Here is a 26,801-nt window from a genome sequence, read left to right on the forward strand (position 1 = left end):
GTGGCCGGCGCTTCCGACAACAGGTCGCCAGCTCGCGGCCTGTGGCCGTCTCGCGCTAAATCATCTAATGTTACTATTGATATTTTTTGGTTGTCTTGTTATTGACTAATATTTTATGAAAGTGTCTAAAATTTCTCGAGTTCAATTAATTTTTGAGTTACGCAAAAATTTCTGTTTTATTTGTATGAGAGTCCTTATCCCCCTACCACAGGGGTGAGGGGTCTCAAACCATCATAAAAAAAATCTTGCCTCCAAAACCCCCCACATGCCAAATTTGGTTCCATTTGCTTGTTTAGTTGTCTAGTTATGTGGATATTTTTGTATTTCATTTGCATAGAAGCCCCCCAACCCTCTATTGAAGGGGGAGGGGATATAATTCCCCTCCTAAAGAGGGAAGGGGTCTCAATTCACCATAGAAAAAAATTGCCTATAAAAACACCCACATGCTAAATTTGGTTTCATTTGCTTGATTAGTTCTAGAGTTATGAGGAAATTTGTATTTCGTTTGTATGGGAGCCCCCCTCCTAAAAGGTAAGGAGTCCTAATTCATCATAGAAAAAATTCATAGCTCCAAAAACACCCACATGCCAAATATGGTTCCATTTGATTGATTAGTTCTCGAGATATGAGGAAATATGTATTTCATTTGTATAGGAGCCCCCCTCCTAAAGTGGGGAGGGGTCCTAATTCACCATAGAAAAATTCTTGCCTCCAAAGACATTCACATGTCAAATTTGGTTCCATTTGCTTGATTAGTTCACGAGTTATGAGGAAATTTGTATTTCATTTGTATGGAAGCCCCTCCTCTTAGAGGGGAGATTCCCCTTCTAAAAAGGGACGGGGTCTCATTTCACCACAGAAAAAATTCTTGTCTCCAAAAACACCCACATGTCAAATTTTCTTCCATTTTCTCGATTAGTTCTCGAGTTATGCAGAAGTTTGTGTTTCATTTGTATGGAAGCCCCCCCCCCCTCTTAGTAGGGGGAGGGTCCTCTAACCATCATAAGAACCTTCCCTGGCCCCAAAAACCCCTATCTGCAAATTTTCACGCCGATCGGTTCAGTAGTTTTCGATTCTATAAGGAACATACGGACAGACAACCAGAAATCCATTTTCATAGGTATAGATTTGTATGGGAGCCCCCCCTCTTAGTGGGGGGAGGGATCTCTAACCATCACAAGAACCTTCCCTGGTCCCACAAACCCCTATATGCAAATTTTCACTCCGATCGGTTCAGTAGTTTTCGATTCTATAAGGAACATACGGACAGACAGACAGAAATCCATTTTTATAGGTATAGATTTCTTTACGTTGAAGAATGGGTACGCCTAATTTGGTGGAGAACGCATTCACTTTTATATATTTAGATAAAACAAAAAAAAGTAAGTAAATACATAGCTTGAGCTGTTCTAGAGATATTTATATTACTGATTTATGTTATCTAAAACGAGTTCGAATGGTTTCGAGAAAATTGGCGTTGTAGTTTTAATTCGTGATATATTTTCTTAAAACAGACCAACCTTCTGTTTTGTTGTCTTGACTAGCCTAGTAGGCATTAATTAATTTTTTTATAATGCTAGTCTTTCCATTAGACAGAGGGAACGGTAGAAGAAAGTAGGTGTTCATAGTATCCAAATTAGGTAAGGGAGGGTCATTGATGCAACGCTTACTAAGTTTGTAGAACGTTTCTCTTTACCTAGGCTGGAAGATCTGCGAAGCCAATTATAACCAAATTCGAGCCCAACTTTTTCCCCAGACCCACGGAAACCAACCGAAAAAAAGTCAGTCATTCGAAATAAAAAAAATCTATTTTTAAGTCGAAAAACTACCATACCGTCGTGCGGGGCTTCTTTTGAAATGCGGGGCTACTTTGGGCACTTTAACTTTTTATAATTAATTTCAACAGAAAGCCTGATAGATGTCATACCACATTCATGTCATTTTATTAAACAACATTTAACCTATCTCTAGGCGTAAATTAGTTTTAAAAATCTACCGCCGCTGTTTGTCAAAACAAAAAGAACTCTGAAAGTCGCACGGAGGTAATCATCAGCTACTGGAACTTCTTCTGTGTAAACATTGTTCACGCTATTCCAGATAACGGTAATATCTCAATTTATATTCAAAAACTTTTCTTGTCATATTCTGGAAATTGTTGTGTAAATTTCAAATCGGAATCAATTGGTTTTTTGAGAAAATCCCAAAGTGCTCAATATTTCGTTAACAGCCATATTGCACAGTTATATTTGTTTATTTCTTCTAGGTTGAAAAAATGATGCGGAATTATCATAAGCTAGCAATAGTCGCTCCATAGTTTTTGCTCCATTGAAGCGGCTATGGGGAAAATTATAGGGCGATGGCGCGCTTCTAGTGAGGCGTCAAACAATCAACGCTACCAAAAATCCAACTCGGAAGTCTAATAAATGAGCTGTTGAAAGCACTATCACCATATAAGGCTTGTTCGCGACAAAATTTGGACACCCCTAAACACACACAGCTTCGGAAATACATTAACAATGAGTGAACTATTTTGCAGAGTGGTAGACGTATGTCTGTTCTTTTTGAAAATATAACACTTGTTTATATTACAAGCGCTCAGCGTAAAATGGCGTCGAAAGAAGAGCAGGTGCGAAAAGCAATTGTGTGCGGTCGCAATGAAAATCCGGATCTCTCGGTAAGAAAACTTGCCAAAAAGCTTGGATTTCCTCCAAGCACTGTTCACAGTGTTTTAAAATCGTTCGATATTCGCTTGACAACAGCTAGGAAGAAGGGAAGTGGAACAAAAACGGATCTGAGGAACCACCCCAAGGATGCGAAGGTAAAACAAATTTTGTGGAGGAGACCAGATCTTTCTGTACGTACCATTGCTCGTAAAACAAAAATGTCGCCAACATTCGTGCACACTTCTAAGCAACGACAAGGCATAAAGTTTTTCAAGGTGAGGACTGTGCCAAACCGTAATGATAAGCAAAATACAACGGCCACAGCACGCGCTCATAAGCTTTATCGCTTAATGGACGATGAAACGTATGTCCTAGAAGACTTTAAACAGCTTCGTGGTATGTCTTTTTACACTGCCATGAAACGGAATGGCGTTGCAGAGCATTTTAGGACAAAGAAGAAAGCCAAGTTCCCCAAAAAATATTTAGTATGGCAGGCCATATGCAGCTGTGATCGAGCAAGCAAAAGTTACATCACTACGGGAACAGTTAACTAGGAAATATACCGTGAAGAATGCCTGCAGAAACGATTGTTACCGTTCCTACACAGCCATGATGTACCCTCGCTGTTTTGGCCTGATTTAGCATCCTTTCACTACGCCAACGATGCTTTGGAATGGTATGATGCTAATGGAGTCCATATTGTACCGAAGGAGGCGAATCCATCTAACTGTCCAGAGTTACGCCCCATCGAGCGGTATTGGGCTTTGGTGAAGAGAAAGCTGTCCCAGCACAAACAACAAACAACAACTATAGATAAATTTCGAAAATCTTGGACAACGCAGCTAAATTGGTTGCCAACAAGTCTGCACTGATCCTCAAGTCATGTAAACTCCAAAGTTCGCCAATTTTTCATGCAGACCAAATAAGTAATGTTGATTTGTTTGATAATTATTAACGATACACACATAAATAATATAAAATTGTTTCATGGATTCAACTTCTGGTAAATTTGTTTTATTGCAAAATTGAGGTGTCCAGATTTTGTCGCGAACAAGCCTTATAAGTAAATATCAACAAAAATTTAACGTTTTAAGAGGACCTTTCTTCGAAAACTATTCTTTAGAACCTTGTTTAGTGTTAACCTCTATAGTTTTATAAGAGTTTTATGGCCGTATTATCCGAGTTTTGTAAAATGAAAAGTTTTACGTTCGGTTTTAAAGAGTTCTGAAGTTCTGAAAACCTCTTCAAGTGCACCTTGAAACTGAACTTATTACTTGGGAAAAATCCCTAGATCTGGAATCACCGTTACTGGCGTTCGGGGAGTTTACATGCCTGTGCCAAATCCAACCTCTGGTTTTATCGCTATCTCCAGTGCAATAATGCGCATCATCATTTTACGGCAAACTATCACCACGTGGTCGATTGGAAGGAGAAGGAATGAATCAAAGGTCTTTTACCGCTAATACAAAGAAAAATCTTTTACAAAGGAACCAAAATCAACATTGATGGTGCATCTGGAAGCGGCCCATTCGTTGTCGGAATTAATGAGTAAAAAGCTTGAGAAAAGTGCAATTGGACATAATTGTAATGAGAGAGGAGTTTTTTTTTTCGACCAATATTTTCAATATTTTCTATTTGACAATTGACAATGCGGAAAAGGAGAAAAGTGGAAAATGATGAAGATTGATGATAAAATAATGAGTACTAACTGGGGAACACTCTCATTAGGATTCGGAAGGATCTAACACGGAAACACGTATGCAACTGTTTTGAAAAGGGAGGAAGTGATGATTAATTAGATGAACTGGAAAATTTCGATATAAACAAGAATTAATCAGGGTCGTGACAGGTTCAAACCCACATTCTTTCGATTATTACCCGAATATTTTACTAACTAAACTAACGCCGCCCGTTATATTAGGTAGTCTAATACCTAATTTTGTTTTATTCTTCTTTTATTTATAATTATATCACCAGAAAAAAATAAGAAGTTTATGTGAGTTGACTGCACGAGAACCAGTCTCTTAGATGCTAGTAACGACTTTCCAGGGGAAATTGTGGTGGTGGTAAACAATAAGTACTGCTTTTCGTACTTAGTATAAATAATATCAGCAATATTGACTGAATCCACGTCAATATCAATTCGACAGAGGATGGCTTCAGAGTACTTAGAACTTCATTCTAAACACGGATTTCGACCTGACCAACATCAGCACAAAAGTCAATAAAAATGGAAAGGAAATGAAATCGGACTATTTATTTGAAAAGAGATAAACTATTTATTTGGTGAGATAAATTTCGTGAACGTTGTTGTGTGAAGGCGGAAAGTTCCTTTTTTAGGCACGAGCTTACAAGCTTCCATACAACAATTCAACAAAAAATCAGGAGGGGATCCTGATAACTGACAGATTAGAGGTAACCAGGCGTTTCAATGTGCTTTTGAACGGAATCGTCGATAGGAACAGGATAGGTATTGAGGATGATAGACAAACTGTGGATCCTTCGATTTTGAACACGGAGCAAAAGGCAACGAGAGAGATGAAAAGGGGTAAAGTAGATGCAAAGGACGGCCGAACAATTGCAAATCGGGAACATACGGCTGTATTGTACAACCCTTTAAGTCATACCACTACCCAAGCAGCACACTTTTTGCACTTACGGTTGCAGGAACTTATTATTGACTGAAATTAGTCATAAATCAGCTGCCACAACTGCTTTGTTACAACTGTGCTAGTAGGGTAGTATGCATCCTTTCACTACGCCAACGATGCTTTGGAATGGTATGATGCTAATGGAGTCCATATTGTACCGAAGGAGGCGAATCCATCTAACTGTCCAGAGTTACGCCCCATCGAGCGGTATTGGGCTTTGGTGAAGAGAAAGCTGTCCCAGCACAAACAACAAACAACAACTATAGATAAATTTCGAAAATCTTGGACAACGCAGCTAAATTGGTTGCCAACAAGTCTGCACTGATCCTCAAGTCATGTAAACTCCAAAGTTCGCCAATTTTTCATGCAGACCAAATAAGTAATGTTGATTTGTTTGATAATTATTAACGATACACACATAAATAATATAAAATTGTTTCATGGATTCAACTTCTGGTAAATTTGTTTTATTGCAAAATTGAGGTGTCCAGATTTTGTCGCGAACAAGCCTTATAAGTAAATATCAACAAAAATTTAACGTTTTAAGAGGACCTTTCTTCGAAAACTATTCTTTAGAACCTTGTTTAGTGTTAACCTCTATAGTTTTATAAGAGTTTTATGGCCGTATTATCCGAGTTTTGTAAAATGAAAAGTTTTACGTTCGGTTTTAAAGAGTTCTGAAGTTCTGAAAACCTCTTCAAGTGCACCTTGAAACTGAACTTATTACTTGGGAAAAATCCCTAGATCTGGAATCACCGTTACTGGCGTTCGGGGAGTTTACATGCCTGTGCCAAATCCAACCTCTGGTTTTATCGCTATCTCCAGTGCAATAATGCGCATCATCATTTTACGGCAAACTATCACCACGTGGTCGATTGGAAGGAGAAGGAATGAATCAAAGGTCTTTTACCGCTAATACAAAGAAAAATCTTTTACAAAGGAACCAAAATCAACATTGATGGTGCATCTGGAAGCGGCCCATTCGTTGTCGGAATTAATGAGTAAAAAGCTTGAGAAAAGTGCAATTGGACATAATTGTAATGAGAGAGGAGTTTTTTTTTTCGACCAATATTTTCAATATTTTCTATTTGACAATTGACAATGCGGAAAAGGAGAAAAGTGGAAAATGATGAAGATTGATGATAAAATAATGAGTACTAACTGGGGAACACTCTCATTAGGATTCGGAAGGATCTAACACGGAAACACGTATGCAACTGTTTTGAAAAGGGAGGAAGTGATGATTAATTAGATGAACTGGAAAATTTCGATATAAACAAGAATTAATCAGGGTCGTGACAGGTTCAAACCCACATTCTTTCGATTATTACCCGAATATTTTACTAACTAAACTAACGCCGCCCGTTATATTAGGTAGTCTAATACCTAATTTTGTTTTATTCTTCTTTTATTTATAATTATATCACCAGAAAAAAATAAGAAGTTTATGTGAGTTGACTGCACGAGAACCAGTCTCTTAGATGCTAGTAACGACTTTCCAGGGGAAATTGTGGTGGTGGTAAACAATAAGTACTGCTTTTCGTACTTAGTATAAATAATATCAGCAATATTGACTGAATCCACGTCAATATCAATTCGACAGAGGATGGCTTCAGAGTACTTAGAACTTCATTCTAAACACGGATTTCGACCTGACCAACATCAGCACAAAAGTCAATAAAAATGGAAAGGAAATGAAATCGGACTATTTATTTGAAAAGAGATAAACTATTTATTTGGTGAGATAAATTTCGTGAACGTTGTTGTGTGAAGGCGGAAAGTTCCTTTTTTAGGCACGAGCTTACAAGCTTCCATACAACAATTCAACAAAAAATCAGGAGGGGATCCTGATAACTGACAGATTAGAGGTAACCAGGCGTTTCAATGTGCTTTTGAACGGAATCGTCGATAGGAACAGGATAGGTATTGAGGATGATAGACAAACTGTGGATCCTTCGATTTTGAACACGGAGCAAAAGGCAACGAGAGAGATGAAAAGGGGTAAAGTAGATGCAAAGGACGGCCGAACAATTGCAAATCGGGAACATACGGCTGTATTGTACAACCCTTTAAGTCATACCACTACCCAAGCAGCACACTTTTTGCACTTACGGTTGCAGGAACTTATTATTGACTGAAATTAGTCATAAATCAGCTGCCACAAGTGCTTTGTTACAACTGTGCTAGTAGGGTAGTATGGTCCGTGGTGGAACTATCGATAAACTGGCTGCAAGCTCTCGCATGCATAATCTCAAGAAAGGTTACCGACTAGAATGCTGCAATTATCATGGTACAATCCTCCTCAATTTAAAAATCTAATCCTCCTGCAAAACTCTACACTGGTTGAGGTCGATTCCTCAGTTAGCTAACACTAGGATGATTTATGTATTTTGGACGGCAAAACTAAATGGAAACGCCCAATATAGCGTACGCGTAACGCCTGTCCAAAACACATAAATCACCCAACATTCCACAATAAACCACACGCATTCGCCTTGCTAGAGATTCTTTATAAATTCTGAGAAATCAACTTAGTGACCCACCATCTGTGTATGGACTTCCAGGCTGCATACGATTCAGTAAAGTGAACAATGTTTGCTACGAAATTGATTTTACTGATGAGTGGCATGCTTAATGGATCCCCGTCAAGTGTAAAATGAATTATCCAGTTAAGTCCAGTTATTCAATACCCGTTTTCCATTTTTCTTTTTTGTACGATCTAACAACAATTTCAACTGTTCCAGTTATTGGTTTTATAAGCTTCAGATGCGCACAAGAAAACTTATAAACCTTAAAACTTAAAACCAGCAAAACGGCAAAAATAAAAATGACACCTAATTCTGCGCACCGCGTATTTTCCTTATAAATCACAGCTTGCCTGATTTTTAAAACAACAAACAAAAAAATCGTATGCGGCTCAGGAGCTCCAAAAGCGAAGGCAGTCTGCAGACTTCAGAATCGACTAACAGTCAATTAAAAATTAGATAATGAGAACCTATCGAAAAACAACCAAGATGTTGCCATTTCCGTGCAATCAGTTCTAGTAACATCTATCACCATGGGCATATTAGAACATAGCATTGTAAAACATGTCTTCTAGTAAGAAATTTTTTTTTTCCATGAAATGGAATTATTTGCAACTAGAAATAAGTTAATTTGTAGATTGTAGAAGTTATAATCGTATAATTTCCTTAAGGCGGACTAAACACTATTTTTCGGGGGTTGGCCAGCCAGACAACGGCGACTTTCTTCGCCGAAAGTTTTGTACTCGAATTGAAATGGAGTGAATCCAAGAAACAAGAAGCCGCGCGCGTCAACGAGCCATGAAAGCCGGCCACCACCACCACCAGTACCAACTTTGGTAACCAGCAACCAGTTCGCTGCTGGTGGAATAAATCGAGGAGTCTGATGGATCGCTTGCTAGCGCTAGCCAGCTAACACCCAACAAAGAACAAGTGGTTGGACGAAGGAGGGGCGAAAATTAAAACGAAAAGAGACGCGTGCCAAACGTCATTACTATGATGATGGTCCCGCGAGGTCCGACGAGGCGCACGCGGTGCGGTTTTCTGCTCCGGCAACGGCGTCGGCAGGGGCGCGGTTCATCCGTAAGGCGGACGGCAATGTGTTAGTAAATCAGCCGTTTGCTCGCGACTCGCGTACGCCGCGCCGCGGTCGCGCGCTTGCTGTGATTGCGTAGGAGGTCGCGATCAACAGGGCTCAATGCAGGCGACGGAGAGAATGAACGAATGCGCGTGAGAAGCGTCGGTTTCTCGCGCTCACGCGAACCGGAGCGACTGTGTAGTGGTGATGTTACTGCCGTCCGGTGGTGGGGATGTGAGTTCATTCATCGAATGCAACCCCATTGGTAGCCTCCCATTTGCGCGAAAAGCAGGGGAGAAATGCGCGTTATTGATTGGTCTGTGCTGCTGTTGCACGACGAACGGGGTGTGCAAGGAGGCTGACGATCGCGCACACTAGCGTGTGCGATGTGTCGTCAGAGTTGGCTTTCGGGAGAGCGAACTCTCTGGCCGCTCGCGCGGATTGCCATTAACGGGAAAGCATCAGGAATTGTGACTTTTGCTTCCATTTCATTCATTTCATTCATAAAACTGAACGTAGCATCGCGGCGCGTTTCAGTAGTATTCGGTAATTCCTGACGTTAACATGTTATCTCGCTACTGCGAGCGACGGTCTTACAATTGAGTGAGAGAAAGGGAAACTCAAGGAAAATTCCTTTAGTTAGTTGGAAAGGAAAAGTGGAAAAGTTTATTATCCCAGTGGAAATAGCAGCTACACTGGTTCGCTAAGAGCGGTGGAAAACTAGCAAGCGATTTTACCGCTGGTAAAAATCAAGCAGAAGCAACTATACGTTTAAGAAAAAAGTGGGCGGTGTTACTCAACTGCAAAGCAAAAAAGTTGCAGAATCAACGAACAAAGGAAAGTGTACAGAAAACGCTGAATAAATTGACAAAGTGGTGTCTGTGAACAAAAAAAGGTGACAACACTAAAGGCAAGTGGGCGTGCAAGAAATTAAAGTGATCATCCAGCAGGGTACAATATAAGGAAAAGTGAAAGAGTGGACCTCATCAAGAAGGTTGTGAACCATTAACAATTATCCTCCTGTGTGATTGGTCCGACGAAAGAACCGATTCCTGTCAGTGTTATGGACGTGGCTAATCTTGGGGCGTGTTGGTGAAAATCTGCGAAAAACAAACTGTTTTGAGAAAAAACTAGCAAACAGTCGCCGGTACCGCAAAGGGCCACTTTTCTTCTCAAAACTCAGTCTCCAGGTAAAGATTTTTCGATAGCCTTAGTACGTGTTAGGGTTAGAATTTGATTTCTGAATGAAGTAGCTAGCGGAACAGGAAAATTATCGATTTCTGCTGCGGTGGAGCAAAGCGTCCGCCCACGACCTGACCGGCCCTCAGCTGCCGCTACTCTAGGCCGTGGGTGGCTGTGATCGCTGTCGGCTGACTGGAAGTCAAGTCCATGGCAACCGGGTTTTTTTGCCTGCCAATTTCATGAATGAAATCCGATTTGTGAATGAAACACCGAACGCAATCCGACGGCAGCACGAAGCAGAGCTCCTGCCACCCCCAAATCATCCGAGCCGGGCTCCCAAGGTCACTGGCAGACCGTTCTGCGCAATCAGTGTTCGTACAGTGGCTACATAGGATTTCGCAGTTACATAAATTCTTCGCACTGCTGGCTGCGTCCGTTGCCAGTGTATGTGTGAGCACTCGCGATAAGAAGCTTTTATCGATTTTTCCTCGAAACACCAACGAACAGCAGTGTTTTTCTTTTGTGAGAAAGTTGTATTCTCTCGGTGTTGGTACTATCCCGGGATCGATCGATAGCGCGGATAGCTTCATTCATAAATGTGTATGCTATTTTCCCACTGACGTCATTGGCGCTCCTTCGTCGCCATTTGCCAGCCACCCTCCTGCGAGTTGCGAGTCCGTTATCTAATCATGCCATACTCATGAGCTCAGTGGTGAATATCGTTGCGAACTCATGGAAACAACTAATCACTGCTCGCTTAATGGTCATGTTATTTATGAAAATTACTTCTAAAAATAATTTGCAAACAAAACATGGTGCGCGGCATCGTTTCTGTTTGTTGCCGACGGAAAATAGGAAAGCTAAGAAGCGTTTTTGTCTTGTTCACGCCGGGGTCATGTGACAGCTCTCCAGAGGGATGACCACCAGTTGATTTTGCACCAGCATTTTGCAACTCACTTTGTTTCTGGTGCAAAAAAAATTCTACCATCTGCTGTTTCCGCCATTACTATGATTTCACGAAGGCAAGAGACGTTCCGAACTATTCTTGAACATCTCAACATTCGTCAGTACATAAATAACCTCTAACGATCATAACAAGTGTTTCCCGAACAGGCGAAGCTTGGTTTTCCTCGCATGCCGGCGGGAGAGACTGTCCCCGCTTTGCCGCATCGGCGGCATGGCGTGGCGTGGCGTGGCGGGAAGAACAATTTTCCCTGTGCCCGGTTTCGCTGTGGCAACTTTCGAAGGAATGATTTTCCTCCAAAATAAACAAAACCGATGTCCGCTCCGGCGATGTAGCATACAGCACACACATGGTAGACCGATTGGCTTAAGTAAATGGACGGACGAAAACCGCAACAGCAGCGGTGAGCCTCGGGGAAGAAGAAGGGGGGACACTGGGGCGAAAAACAAACTGTTAATATGTTTATTTTTACAACATGATTCAGGAGCTCTTCTCCTCCTATAGTGCGGACCGGGTGTACGGACAGCTTGGTGGAAAGTGTGTTATTCTAATCAATGCTTCTGCCGCTGCTCCTGCTGCGGTTCTTGGACGGCAGCGGCACCGGCGGCCGGATTAGCGAAAAGTCGACTGTTTATGCCACTTTCCACCAGTGGCAAGTGGTTGGCGCTACGAAATGATTCGTATTCATTCTCTTACTTGGACAGGAGAGAGGAGGAATCTGTCCGTCGGTGATTTAGAGCAAACTAAAAGAACTTTGAAATATTGCTCAACAGCGTTTAACATCATAGTCATTTGATATTCGTTCGTCTAACGTTGAAACGAATAAATTTTTACGTAGATAAATTACAAAGAAGAGACCGAACCGAACTTAAGCTATGATTTGCAAGCACTTGTGTTGACAATCGACAAAAGTTAATGTAACAAAATTGAGATTCCTGCGTCATACCCGTCGGATAGATGTCTCCGACCACGAGCTGAAATTGACCAAAATACAAAACAACATTTTGACCTTTATGTAAATAGGATATTACAACTGCTAACAATGGCCGTCACGGCCTTTTCACTAGCCTAATGGGCCATATATACTCTCGTCAGCCGACTTCTGAAGTGTTCGGTCAACATTTTGGCAGCAAATCTATCCGATTGATTGGAGAAGAACCACTGTCGAAATTGTACCCTCCAGAAGAGGAGTGAAGGACCGCTAATTAGTGCCAAGCCGAAGCCTAGCCTAGCGGAAAACCCTCGGGGAGTCACGTCGTCACCATAAATGGGCCCTGTGTCGTTCCTCTCGTGGATTGAGGCCCCGGCGTAGGCGGGTCATCATCATTTATATAATACTCTAAGCCATATACAGCACTCGCTGAGCCGAACCTGAGCCTGAGAGCTGGATGCGCGAAATTGAATAATGAGATTCCGTGCTCGCACTTTGGAAGCTCTAAAAGCGGTATTATACTCTCAAGAGGGATGATTGAGGAACCACTTTCGTCGACGACGAAAAAAAGAAACGGCTTGACACGTTATGAGATGGGTTGTCACCATTCCGGGTTACTCCCGGCGAAGAATTGGCGCCTTTGTTCTTCGGAACTGACCGCGCTACTGCAGACCGCGATTACACCAGAAGCCGCTTGACCAAAAAGCGATTGATTCAAAGACGGAGAAGCACATCGGTGCCGGAGAAAGGCGCGAACTGTTTGGTCTCAAGTGTGTCTCCGCAAACAAGTGCTAATGAAGGCTCTAATGATAATTAACAATAGAGAAAGAGAGGCAGAGATACACGCGGAAAAACAACATCGCTGCATCTCGGAATTCGGAGGTCCCAAGCGCTAATAGATATTTGGTCAATTCCCATAACCCTGCGCAACCGGAAAGCAAGGCCGCGCACAGAGCCAGGCGGGAAGCAATTGTTTGTTTTCTCAATTAAGACTATTACCGATCGTAATTCTCGGCTTCGCTGCGGGTGCCACTGTTAGTTCAATTAGCTCAACTTTGCTGTCATGCCCGGAACCCTGTTCTTTTTTTTTATTCTCAGCTGTGCTGATGAAGATTTCAAATCGCTTTCCAATTCATATGTCACAATGGCTAGTCATCAGAAATGACACATTTCCATGGCGAGAACTTACGTCTTTAGGAATCATTCCAAAGAAAATCCTCAAAAACTGACAGGCTACATTCCTTCCATCCATCCAGATCCCTATCGCCCGCCGCTTTCGGCGGTACAATTCACCCGCGTACAGTGTGAAAAGAACACACGAGAGTGACCAACTGTCAATTACGTTCTTAAATCTTATCTTAATCTGATGCTAACATTCTCATATGTAACCTTGTTCGTAGATTAAAGGCAACTTCTTGTCGATCTGCGCGGGCTGCCTGTGGCCCTCCGGTTTCTATCGTCACATCGTCGGCTCACGATGACATTCCGAAATACCTCTCTCGAGCGACAGCTAACAAGGGCCCAGAGGACGACGACGCGCGCGCGCTCCCGCGAAGGAACACGTACGTACACGCACGTCTCCCGGTTCTGATGAGTTCATTTGGCGCGCAAACGGTCGGTCTTGCCGTGTGCGGGTCTAAAAAGCTCCGACCGACTGACAGACCGAGAATTATTGTAAGGGACAACCACGTCGGGCACACACTCGTACGCGGAATAAAATCTATAAATTTAATACGTTTATTTTGACACTTTTATTCTCGTGGCAGAGTGGCTCGGCTGCCTCTGCTTCGGCAGACCGCCTGCACCCCGGGGCTGCTTTCTCCGTTCCTTCTTATTTCGATATTTTATTTTTATTATATAAACATTTTCTTTATCTTCTATAAATTTTATTGTTGATCACTTTCCGTGTCGTCCAGCGTCACCCCGTTCATCCGAAGGAAAATCTGAATATCGTTACTGCGTTGCTCCGGGCTGACAGATATATATGTACGAGGGTTCCGCTCTGCACCGTTCCACCCGTCTCCGGTACTCTGCTGTAAGGTTTCCCGAGAGATTAGATCGGAATCTGGTTAATCGATCGACCGCGGGAAGACGATAATGACGCTGACAGCCTCCTCGTAGTCTCGAGTCTTATCGCTTGATCTATGTGACCATTTGGGCACTCGCACACACGAAACAGAGAACGACGGGCGGACTAAGCCCGGCTGGTGCGTGAGACTTTGAGACGCGAATATGGCACTTCCGAAAATGGACGAAAAGAAACGCGACAATTACACGCGTCGTTCAATGGTGATAAATACCACCATCTATAGCATTAGCTGCAAATGCGTCGTCCGAGAGGCTGGTGTTTACACGCCGCCCGACGACGACGACGACGGCAACGACGGCGACGTAACACACTGACACAGTGTGACCATATCAGCAAACGAGCTGAGCTCGCACCGTACTTTCACGGCTTCAAGAATTGCTCTAAATTGGAGCCATGTCAAGTGTCAATTGTTTAATAACATTTAATTAATTAATTTTACGACTCGTTTGTTTTGCTTCAAGCCATTTCCACCGTTTGAGATCAAGCGCTCTAAAATCGTTTTCATGTTGTTTTTCTCTTTCGATTCTTTTTATTCCGATTACAGGTGGCGTTGCCCCTGGACCACCAGCAGCTGCCATGATCATGGAAGGGCTAGAAACCTTGGTTGCGCCACCGCATCACACATTCCTACTGACAGAATCAGCGGCTGCGGCACACTTTAACGTGCTCAGCTTCGATACCTGCGGTCTGTTCAAGACCGCGGCCACCACGACATCGTTGGGCTTGAACAACAACAACTCGGCAACGCCCAACAACAACCATCATCATCTGTATCATCCGTATCATCATCAGACGCATACGGCCGCTACCCATCACAGCCAGACGGCGTCCCATCATTGTCAGCAACAACAACCACAGCAGCAACAGCAACATCATCACACGGCACAAACGTCTTCCTCAGCCACCAGTAGCAGCACCTCGACCCCGTCCTCCTCCATCACCACCCAGACGACGTCCACGTCGACCTCCTGCAGCACCAGCAACTCCCATCATCCCCATCTGAGCTTGCTCAGTACTACTGCAGCCAGTGGCCAGCATTCTTCAGACTCCAACCTGCATCAGTCCTCCGAGGATCACTCGCAGTCACAGGGTGACACTCAAACCGGCGATCTCAACACCCCTGTCACGACCTCCGGGGACATCCCGTCCTTCTTCGGGCCGTCCACCGTCGTCGAGCCTCCACCGATCACAGGTAAGTTCACGTCCACCCCCGATATCTAAACGTAATACCCATTAAAGACAAAGTGCCACCACCCCTATCAATTAACGGAGCCAACCTCCGCCGGTAGTAGATCCAGCGCAGTAGATTAATCAATATCACCGACCAGAGCGGGCCGCTTGCTACTGCTTGTCCGCGCCCTTGTACCAAGTGGAGCAGAACCAGTGAGTGCTCGCGATCGCGAGGCGCTAATCCGACAATCACGCTCTCACGCGGTTGCTGGCTCTTCTTTTCGCGCCACAAGTTTAACGGCTTCGTGACTGATCCCTATTCTGCTGCGAGCTACTTGAGATTAAAACCCAGCGCAGACACGCGGGAGCATTCCGAGATAATGCCCAAAGCTAATAAATAATAACCGATGCCACTGTCTTCTGTTGCTGTTTGTCCACTGAACCCGACAGCAGCGCCACAAACCGCTGACGGCCGACTCATAAATCAGCATTAGGCATGAGAATCGAAATTCCGCACCCCCATCATCTAGTCGCAATCCGTCGTAAGTGTAGTGAACTCTTCACAGATTCGGCGCCACGGCCCATCATCCATTATGGGAAACTCTGCCGGCCGCCATCAGAGGGCATAAGTTATAATTGCAACTAGCATCGGCTGACAGCACCGTTTATATAGGCCACCACAGTACTGATGCCGGCGGCCAGTCGCCCCACGAGCTGCCGTACTTGCGTGCCAATAAATTTGCCAAATAAGTTGACTGCCGCTGTTGCTTCAACGACCATTATTATTAAAAACGGGAAAGACGAGGGAAAAATGGCGAATAAATTTCATCTCCCTTTTCGCCCTCCAGTCTGGTGCTGGTGCATGCAACAAAGTGGCAGCTAAATGACTCGGAAAAGCGCGAGATTCCAGTAAACAGTGTAACTACTTTAATGGGAGGGTAATAAAATCATAGGAAAATTGAATCAGATCAAAACTTACCGCACTGCTGCTCCCACGATCTTGTCGTCGGCGGCGGCGGCATCGGCCGACGGTAATAGGTTGTGTTTGCGGGCAGAAAATTTTACACGCAATCAGCCCGTCGGCTGCGGCATGCGTTGAAGTAACTGTCCACACACATCAACTACACACACACGTACCAACAGACGGAGATACGACAGTATTCTTCTTTTTGGCTGAGATTGAACGTAAGCCAAGTGGACTTACTTTTACGAGCGGACGGGCCCAGACCGCACTCCAAGCGACCCGACCCAACCAAACCCAACCAGCCAGCCAGACTGATGCGTTCTTTGACCGCTTCTCGTTTTTCCACCCGAACAGAAAAAAGAAAACGGAACATTTCCTCCGAAGTTTTGGGTGAAGTATTGTTGCTTGTTGTTTTTTTTTATTTCAATTCGGCGAAAGGGAAATTCAACTCACAGTTGAAGAACTAAAAAATGACAGCATTTAAACATCGATCAGGTCAACAATTTTTCCTATGCTGGTCCATTTCTATAATTTTTTGGTGAATTTTGGCTCTTAATCAAACTTTTGTGAGTTTTAACCTTTTCCACCTTAATGGTGCAGTGCCGCGCCATTTTAAAATTTTGACAAATCAGAATGAGGCTTTCGGCCGCTATTTTTATAGTTGAAATATCAAACAAAAAGCAAAAAATAACACATTTAGCGACAGGTTTTGCAAGTCTAACGCAGATTGAAAATCGGTAAAGAATTCATCCTAAAACGGTGATTTTCCGAAGTCAATTTTAGCATGATTTCATACAAGTTAGACAGTGTTTCAAATCATGATAAGATTTAGACAACCCCAAGCCGAATTAATTGTTTCATTGAATATTGAATAGCAAAGTATTAAAACAAACGAGAATTGGACTAAGATCAAAATAGGAAAATTTTGTCTTATGTTTTTTTCAAATCTCATTCATGTCAGAATTGTCTTTAAAATTCTGTTTAATTTGAGTTTAAATGTATCTAATAAACAAACTCCTTTAATTTTGTTTTCGTTTTATTTTAATTTTTGCGCGTTTTTTTTTGACCTCCTACTTCTAGTATATTTTTTAGGAAGGTGTGGATGTAAAGTTAAAATCTAACCGTAGAAAAGTGGTACATTCTAACGGATAACATCGAGCAAGCTAATAAATATTTTTTCGTGAAAGCGCACTCAAAAAGAGCTCAAACTTTGATTTTCATGTAAAAATAATTATCTGGACGAGCGTCAGATAAGAAAGTTGCTATAAAAATTTTCGTTTTTTATGTCCAATGCTGTAAACAGCTATTTTTTCTATTAAGTTTATAACTAAATGTTAGTGAACCATCCCAAGTATCAATTCTAAAGCCACTTGGTTTTACTTTAATTTTATACAAGTTTTATTACGGTACTAATCATTGCCTCCGGTTTTATTATGGTATTACACAGTACCAAGAGAATACGACGCTATAAAACCGTAATAAAACTGATAATAAAGCAAATTTATTGTGGTTGCTTATATTACCAAGATAAAACTAGTCGGTTGCACCCTTATAAACTTACCATAAATGTGGCGTAGCGATACAATATGTCGCACCAATCAAAATTGATCTTATTCCGTTTGCTTGTCAAACCGCAATAAATCTATTAGTTCTATAGAGTTATTGAAAAGGAACACCCTGACCAAAGAGATTTATTGCTGCCATTATATTAATATTAGAGTTCAACACCAAAATCTTTTTTTTCTGTTTTAGCTCGCCAACAAAAATTTATCAAAGCAAAGTGTTTTGTAGAAAAAAAGTTATTATCAATCGGTTTTACTGTCACAGGAAGCAACTAAAATGATGTTGCTACAAATTGAGATTGACTAATTTTCAACAAGCAATAAATGCACCTCCGTGGAACGTCACTGGTTATACGATATCGCCACTGCGCAAAACTTGAGATTGATATTGACTAACTGAATATATTTATTTTGTTAAAACAACCAGTTTTAGAAAATTTCAAAATATTAGAGAACAGTGATTTAATCCACATACCATATCAAAATGCACGATAAAATTTAATGTGCATATACAGTAGCATTTCGAAATTGGCAACAAATGCGTATCACCTATGTTGCCAAAATCGAAACCGTGCCAAAATCGAGACCCTTTTTTGATATGAAAAAATTGAATGTAAATGCGTCCTACGGCAATAAAAATATTATTGTTCGAAACATTCTATAACAGCAATCTTTTTGTCATGAACACACTGAGGGCATCATTTTTACGTCATTTAAAGCATGTATGCGAAAACTGACTAATATTTAAGCATATTTTTGTTATGGAAATAGTTTGTGTTGCCAAAAACGGATACTTTTGTTGCCAAAATCGAGGAATGCCAAATTCGAAATCCCACTGTACTGCAAAGTAACGGAGATTGTTCAAAATTCATTAAATATTCTATGGGATATTTGATTATGATCCCTATAAACCAAATAAATCAAGATGATCAGACAGTAATACTCCAACTTTTCTGCTCACGAATGTATTTTTAAGTTGACAAAGCTGACAGATTGATATAGCTTTTTACCAGAGCGAAAAGCGAAAAGCCTTATTTAATTATGGCGGAAGCCATCAAGCAACGAAAGCTTAATCGGTTTCATCGCTGCTTTCTGTAGAGTACTTGAGCTACTTATATCCTGATATTTAAAGAGGTTATAAGAACCTTCTGAAAAGTACACCACGTAGTTGGAAGGTAGTTTTATAGCGGTCATCAGGAAGTTCTGGTGGAACTCATAGTTTTATTAGTGGTTTTATGAAATTGGTCATGAAAACCACTAGAGGAATGTAATAAAATAAAACGTACAATTGTATCTTGGGAGATTTATTATCTGCGCTTGTAAAAACATAAGAAATGGGTTCTCATCCACAAAATTTTTTAATACTTCACAAAACGCAAGGTCGATGCAGGCAACAGGTTTAAAATTTTCACATATTTGGAATCGCAGTTAGCGAAAACTTGGCGGAAAGTTGGGCTTGCGGTCGTTGCCCCACGCCCATGGTGTACAGATTGTATTTTCCGAAATCATTTGAATTCAGTGTTGGAAAAAATATCAAAACATTTATTTTGAGTAGTAGACTCCCTAAAAAATATTAATTTTGGATTCGAACGTTATTGAATCAACAAAGGAAAAGCATTATGTAGGCGAAACTCAATGGTGGCATAAAGCCCAGGTAACCAATGATCATTAACATACATCAACAAATACAGTGAAATACAAATACAACAAATACATACAGCAGCAAATCAACTGCTTATTGGCATATTTGGCATTTTATACTGCATGTTATTGTATATTAGCTTTTTGACTGCATAGGTGTTGTAAATTGGCATCCAAAATTGTATTCAAATTCTTCGTGTCAGTAATTATACTTTTGTATGCCAGAAGGGCATTGCGTTAAAAGGCCACTGCGACAGTCTTAATGATTGTCTTTTGTGGCAGGTCAGTAGTTATAACCAACTGCAAATAAGCATTGTCAGCACTATAAGAAGGTTAGCAGTAAATTAGCCGTATATTAGTGATCGACATCGGACCGGGTAAAGTCCGGAAAGTCCGGTTCGATGTCCGGTCCGAAGTCCGATCGGAACGAAATTTTAGAGTCCGATTTTTTATCGGACCGGAACCGGAACGAAGCGTTCCGGAACCGGACCGGACCAGGTCTTCCGTTGAAAGTCCGGAAAAGTCCGGAGCACTTTTGATCGTGAAACTGACCGCAGTGGAAACGATGACTAGGACTTACTTTATATGTTTAAAACTAATTTCCTTTAACTTCCTCAGTATTGAGGAAAGACAATAATTTCGCTAGCAATAATACACTTTCTGTTTAAGGCTCCGGAACAAGTCCAACTAATCGATTTATTTTTTAAAAATTAGCAAATATCTGTGGGTCTTAAAACCGAACGTTTCGCAGTATCGGCTCGTGCGCTCGTGCCTTATGATCCCTCAAAATTTAATTCCAAAGAACTAATTTTAAAAGTTATGTAATTATGGCACTTCATCTTCTCGGTAATGCCATAGGTAACCGATATTCACGCTTATGGTCCAATATGAAAGATAACTCAAAAGTTTCATCGGATTTTTCAAAATTATCGTATAGGTTTGGGCCGAAGAGTCTCAGATTTTCATGAAATTTTGCTTACGAGTATAGAATGTTAACTTTTTAATGAAAACAATATGTTATCCTATTTTCCCAGAAAACTCCACTAGAAATTTTTCGATTTTTTCGAACATCGCTTATTTCGAAAGTTTATAGTTTTAAAATCAAGCATTGCAGAACAATTTTTTTATGAAAATGTAATAAAATTTTCTCAGCAATCCAGGAAAAATATTAGTTGGAACAAGTTTTCCACATGATTTTCTATGACGGTGCAAAATTTTAAGGAAATGTTGGAAAGCCCATGATCTAAGTCTTAAGAAATTTTGAAATACAGTGGACTTTCGGAAAAGTTAATGAATGGGTCGGCTAGCTTTTTCGAAATATTACCTTTTCTGAGTAGTCCTAAGAGTCATTGAAAATGATAAACACAAAATCGAAAAATATATTCTCGGATGCAGGATACTTATTTTTAGGTATCTGGAAGTTGTAACGCAAAGAAATATGTAGCAAGATCTTTATGAAATAATGCTTCCCCACGATAAAACTGAACCTTGTCGTGGTGTAGGGCTTTTTAACTAATCAGTAAATGAGCAGCGGTCACGTTTACTTCTGAATGTGGGTATATGTCAAAATACTTTTGTGATTTCAAGTGGGACTCGGGGTAAAAATTTACCAAATGTGTCCAGTATGGAAATCTCTGATAATAAATAGATGAATGTTTCTGAGATTCATCACTATTTATCACAGCTGTCACAAATATCTCCGCAAAATGTTGGATTGATTGGGTCGATCGGGGACTTAGGGTTAGTAAGGGGATGTAAGTGGGTTACCAGATCCGGTTGAATGCCGAAGGACAACTCTACAATGATTATTGGTATAATAATAGAAATACTTAGGTAGCAGATGGGACAATTAGGTCAATTCGTGTCGTGTGTTCGAGTCTTGGCTGGGCGATGCTGCTGGATTTTCGCACTGGCCTCGTGGCTGTCCTGTGCTCTGTGGCCGGCCGCGGGGTCTGTCGATGGGGAGGGGTTGAGTCTTAGAGAGACGTTTAAGCCCACAGCTTTACTGCATTAGCTCTTTGTTCTCGAGGGTTGGAAGACGAGTGCGTCTCCATAAAGCTTTATAAGCTCCAACTCCTCTCGACTACCGCGAACGTCCGGGTTGTGCTGCGCTCAATTTACTTTGTATGTTGGGACAGTGCATAAATGCTGGGGGAATGAAAGATTAAATTTGCCCTGATAAGTTGATAGCCGCTAATGCTCCGAAATTTGTCTTTCCTATTAGATCATTTGTGGTTGTTTGAGTTAGAAAATTGAAAGCGAGCGCGCGGTTGAGAATCGGTGTCAGACGGGGCTGACGAATCCTCCACTTCTTCACTATACTACATTTTACAACTCAAGTATGACCGCATTTCAAGGTCAAGACTAAAAACATGAGATTAGTCTAACTCAAGTAGTACAAAAATTCCAAAGCACATTAACAAATTCGATCTATCATCTATCATCGTCATTCGATCTATCTCATCATCATCATCATCATTAAATTTAAAGTATGGTATTCCGGCCTTTGGCAGAGAGATCTTAGAGTCAGTTCGTGGAGTCCGCGCAGGGCCGGAACGCCTCCGCCTGCGGGCATAGGCGTGACGACTATGCTTGGGGTTCTACCTGTGTTTTAGTGGGCGACATTGCCTGTCTCGTCAGGTAGAACTGATGTTTGAGGTCTCCCTGACACTTCGTTAACATTACAAATGGACCCAGCGCAGAGTTTTAAACGCTATTAGCTGACCCGGCAAACTTCGTATTGCCACAAATTAAAATGTGTTGTACATAAATCGTGAATCTGTCACAATCTCGAGTTTAGCAAGTTTCTGAGGAGCTCAACCTAAGATAACTCATTTTGGCAGTAACGTCACTATTTACATTTACATTTAATTGACAAATTTTCAATTTTTCCTCACAATAAAGTAGAAAACAATCCCCCTGTTACTTAGCCAGATAAAATAAAGCGGATAGCACTTAAATATTCGCCGTGATTGTATAACATTTTGCCGAATACCATTTCGTGAAAAACCTTACGCGGAATGTACCAGTTCACGGGAAACCTTTTCATGAAAAGTACCATTTCAATCCTCGGGGTGATCCTCTCCTTACTCGTTGTCGCTCGTCCGGACCCAATTGAAGGAAAGTAATAGAGGTCAGTAGACCTAGGAAAACAAATAAACCTGGGCATAGCTGATTTCTGCGGGCGGCTGCAGAAAGTTTTTGGTGGTCTTGTTATTGTCTGTTATGTTTTAAGGAAGAGTCTAAAATTTCTCGAGTTCGATTAGCTGAGTTTGTATGAGAGTTCTTATTCCCCTACCACAGGGGTGAGGGGTCTCAAACCATCATAAAAAAATCCTGCCTGCAAAATCCCCCACATGCCAAATTTGGTTCCATTTGCTTGATTAGTTCTTGAGTTATGAGGAAATTTGTATTTCCTTTGTATGGGAGCCCCCCCCCCTCCTAAAGGGGGGAGGGGTCATAATTCCCCTCCTAAAGAAAGGAAGGGTTTTAATGCACCATAAAAAAACTCTTATCTCCAAAAATACCTATATGCCAAAGTTTGTTTCATTTGCCTGATCAGTTCTCGAGTTATGAGGAAATATGTATTACATTTGTATGAGAGCCTCCTCCTAAAGTGGGAAGGGGTTCTAATTCATCATATAAAAAAATTCTTGCCTCCAAAAACCTTTACATGCCAACTTTGGTTCCATTTGCTTAATTAGTTCTCGAGTTAAAAGGAAATTTGTATTTCATTTGTGTAGGAGAAGTGGTGAGGGGCCCTAATTCCCCTCCTAAAGTGGGGAGGAGTCCTAATTCACCATAGAAAAAAAATCTTGCCTCCCAAAACCTTCACATGCCGTTACGCGGATTATTTTACCAGTGGCCGGAAGCCATGGGTTTCGTTTCTATTTGCTGTTTGAAGTACTTTTAATAAATCGCCTGATCGCATCACTTACCACAGTGAATCCAGATCTGATCATACTCATACTAACACAATCCTTCTTCCCGTGACATTCGTGGAGATGCAGAGGTAAACAAGGACTCATAACAGCGAATGTTGAACTAACAATCCTTTCCTTTCCTAACGATCACAAGGACGTGGCCGGCGCCGTTATTGATCTATATAAAGTTGTAGCTACTGAATTGTTACACATTGACGATAGTCAACTTTCCCGAAATGCTATCTGTGTGTTTCCCTGTGCAACTTCATTAGCTCAGATCAATCACGGAGGTGCAACTACGATGTGTGTGGTCGTTCATGCTCATGCTCATGCTCCCAAAACCTTCACATGCCGAATTTGGTTCCGTTTGCTTGATTAGTTCTCGAGTTATTCAGAAATTTGTGTTTCATTTGTATGGGAGCTCTCCCTCTTAGTGAGGGGAGGGGTCTCTAACCATCATAAGAACCTTCCTCGGCCCCAAAAACCCCTACATGTAAATTTTCAAGCCGAACGGTTCAGTAGTTTTCGATTCTGTAAGGAACATACCGACAGACAGACAGAAATCCATTTTTATAGGTATAGAGATTAAGCGACCAGTTGGATAACCCGAAAAAAAGAAAACAAAACGAAAAAAACATCTTTATAAAATAATACTTAGTTCCTTTCAGTAAATTTAAAATAGTCGGTTTCGTCCCTGCTATTGCTTCTTTTGCATTTAAAATTTAATCTAAGTTTGCGCTTTTCCAAAAATCCTAAGATAAGTATGTGCCCGTATTGAACTGTTGCTATAACTGTCCGCTACAAGAGTTTAATTTAATCCCAGTTATGATGAGACTCTGTATTAAACTGTGAAAATGCGTTAGGAATCCAAAAATGAGAAATGAAGATAGAAGGAAAACACAGGTGTGTGAATGAACGCTTTGGATAACCAAAAAATTTAAACTCTCAGAAAAGTTAAGGCAAACATTAACTTTTTAGAGTGTTGCATGGGAGCTAATATTCGCTTAACTTTTCTGAACAATTAACTTTTCTGAACAATTAACTTTTCAGAGAGTTAACTTTTCCAAGAGTCCACTGTATTTTTTTCTTAGTGTTAGTGTCAAAAATTTCACTGCAGTGATTTTATTTTTCTACAGGAGTTTTCCACCACCGTGGAAAATTTTGAGAAATATTTTTTCCAAATAGTATTTTTGCTAAATGGCTGAGGTTTTGTTCGCCGTTTCATAAAACAAATTGTTCAAGAGCTATAAACTTTTGAAGCAAGTGTTGTCCGAGAAAACTGGAAAATTTGATTTAAAGTTTCCGGGGAAAATAAAAAATCGCGAATTTAAATTAGTTTTCATTAAAAAGAGCATAAACTGACGGTTGAAAGACAATTTTTTAATTAAAATCTGACTTTTATGTCTGAAAGTGCACCATTCCATGATGGGTAAGCTACCAAGCACCAGTTAATGGTGCTGCATTTTTCAATTTTTTTAAATGATCCATTTCAGGCCGGTTAGCGTTTAGAAGTTACAGAAGGTTCTACACATTCAAAGCTTTACCTTTGACATTTACCTATTTTTTAAAAATTGGTAAATTTTGCATCCGGACAATTTCGGACTTCCGGACCGGAATCGGACCGGAACCGGAACAGAGCTAAATCGGACCGGAACGAAATCGGACCTAAAAATTTCGTTCCGATTTTTTACCGGACCGGACCGGACCGGAACCCGGACTTCAATTTTCGTTCCGATGTCGAACACTACCGTATATTTTGCCATAATAGAATTTAAATAACATTTAAGGTGACCTAAATTCTTATGGGCTTGCATTTGAATACCATTGATGATGCTTATTGGTTACCTGGGAGGGTACATAATAACAATAATTTGATACTAAAAATCCTGAGTTCAAAGGAATATTTTGCATCTTGCAGTCAAAACTAAAAATTTGTCTTTAACCTTTGGTTACTCCGGCCAACTTCGAGTTATAGGCATGCTAAAACCTAACAAAATTCACTCGAATACTAATGCCACTTGGTGAAAAACTTTTGAAATTTTTTTCACCGTCTGAAAGATCTTGGTCTGCGGATCAACTTTGCTGAAAACAGTAATTTTCTTTATAGCTGGAATCCCGAGATACACCGAAATAAATGAACGGTTCCCAGGCGTTGTACAAAATACAATGAATATGAAGTATGAACTTTTCAAAATCATTGTTCACTTTGAACCGAAAGGTCCCAGAATTTCACTACACGGGTGTAGTTCATGGATTTGGGCACGGAAGATACTTTTTCCGGTCAAGGTCACCAATTTTCCACAAAATAAACATTTTAGCAGTGATGTTGGATTGGCTGCCATATTAAAATTTGTCTAAAACGCCTTTTTCGTCATATTTGCTCGAACCGATTTGAATTTCAAGCACACTAATAGAAACCCGAGAAAAAGTTCTACACACTTAAAAAAAATCGGCAAAATTTGCCGAGATTTGGACAGCAGAGCGTTCGGTGAAAATTTCGGAAATGCAAATCGACGTTTACGGATCTTTACTAGCGTTTGACATCATAAAAAATTTGCCGAACTCTGGGCTGTCTAAATCTCGGCAAAATTTTGCCGACTTCGGTACTTTATTTTAAGTGTATATGAGAATAATCCATCAAAGATTGCAAACAACAATGATTTTCATTTGTCACACATTATTTTACTCGACGGAAGTTCATGTTTTGTTCTACAATTTGAAACGTTTTTAAGTTGTTGAAGACCCGAAGAAATTTTTTTGTTGCGACACGTTTGCATAGAATACTCACGCAAGCTGGAGAAGTTCTACAAAGCTAACCAAAGTGTCACCGAATTTCGTGTCGTCATTGGGTCTGCAGTCGTCCCTAAGCTTACTTAACAAAATCTGGCCTTTAAAAGTGACTTGGCTGCAGCTGAAGGGTTGTTTTATTCAGCACATGGAGGTCCTGGAAAATTAAGATGGCATGGGAGAGGTTGGAGCGCACTCAGTTGAAAACCTTAATTTAAAAAATATACTGGAAATGGAAATTCTCAACATCAGTGTTGAAGAACTTTGACATAAGGGCCGCCCCTGTCGACTGTTTTAACAAGTGCTGGATGTCCCCAAAATAGTTGTTGAAAATTGATCATCCCGCGTGTTATCAGGACATCGCGAATATCACTAAATCCAACAATGTACCGAAAATTTTTCACTCGATTGGAAAGTTCCATTTTTTCTTACTTAATAGCAAATTAAGGAAATATCACGCGATACAGATGTCACACTTTGCTAAACAAAATCAGCTCTTCTGAAAACTGCTACTCTCTTGGTGAACGAAAGGTTCACTGTTTCGAGTTGTATAGCTAATAATAAACCTACGGAAGCTAACTCATTATTGTCAATGTAGCTCAATGTAACAGCAACACCCATAGCCAACTTAATGGATTGTTCTTTATCAAGGAGAAAACTTATTCTATCTACGT

The 26,801-nt window shown here is 40.9% G+C and overlaps 1 protein-coding gene and 1 non-coding gene across 3 annotated transcripts in view; one reads left to right on the plus strand and one right to left on the minus strand.

Moving 5' to 3' along the window:
- Positions 1 to 26,801, plus strand: part of LOC128742070 (uncharacterized) — a 175,001-nt gene that overhangs the window by 137,514 nt on the left and 10,686 nt on the right. Inside the window, exons 1-2 of one of the 2 annotated variants that reach the window (XM_053838269.1) lie at positions 9,488 to 10,104; positions 14,625 to 15,272. In XM_053838269.1, the coding sequence (XP_053694244.1) occupies positions 14,657 to 15,272 (616 nt within the window). In that variant the 5' untranslated portion in view covers positions 9,488 to 10,104; positions 14,625 to 14,656. Of the gene's footprint in view, positions 1 to 9,487; positions 10,105 to 14,624; positions 15,273 to 26,801 lie in introns of those variants that run through there. The other variant, XM_053838270.1, reaches the window with a different exon arrangement.
- Positions 17,963 to 18,153, minus strand: LOC128744836 (U4 spliceosomal RNA). The gene has a single exon (XR_008412459.1). It is a non-coding gene; the product is annotated as a U4 spliceosomal RNA (small nuclear RNA).

This window comes from Sabethes cyaneus, chromosome 3 (genome assembly GCF_943734655.1).
Source record: "Sabethes cyaneus chromosome 3, idSabCyanKW18_F2, whole genome shotgun sequence".
Lineage (NCBI taxonomy): Eukaryota > Metazoa > Arthropoda > Insecta > Diptera > Culicidae > Sabethes > Sabethes cyaneus.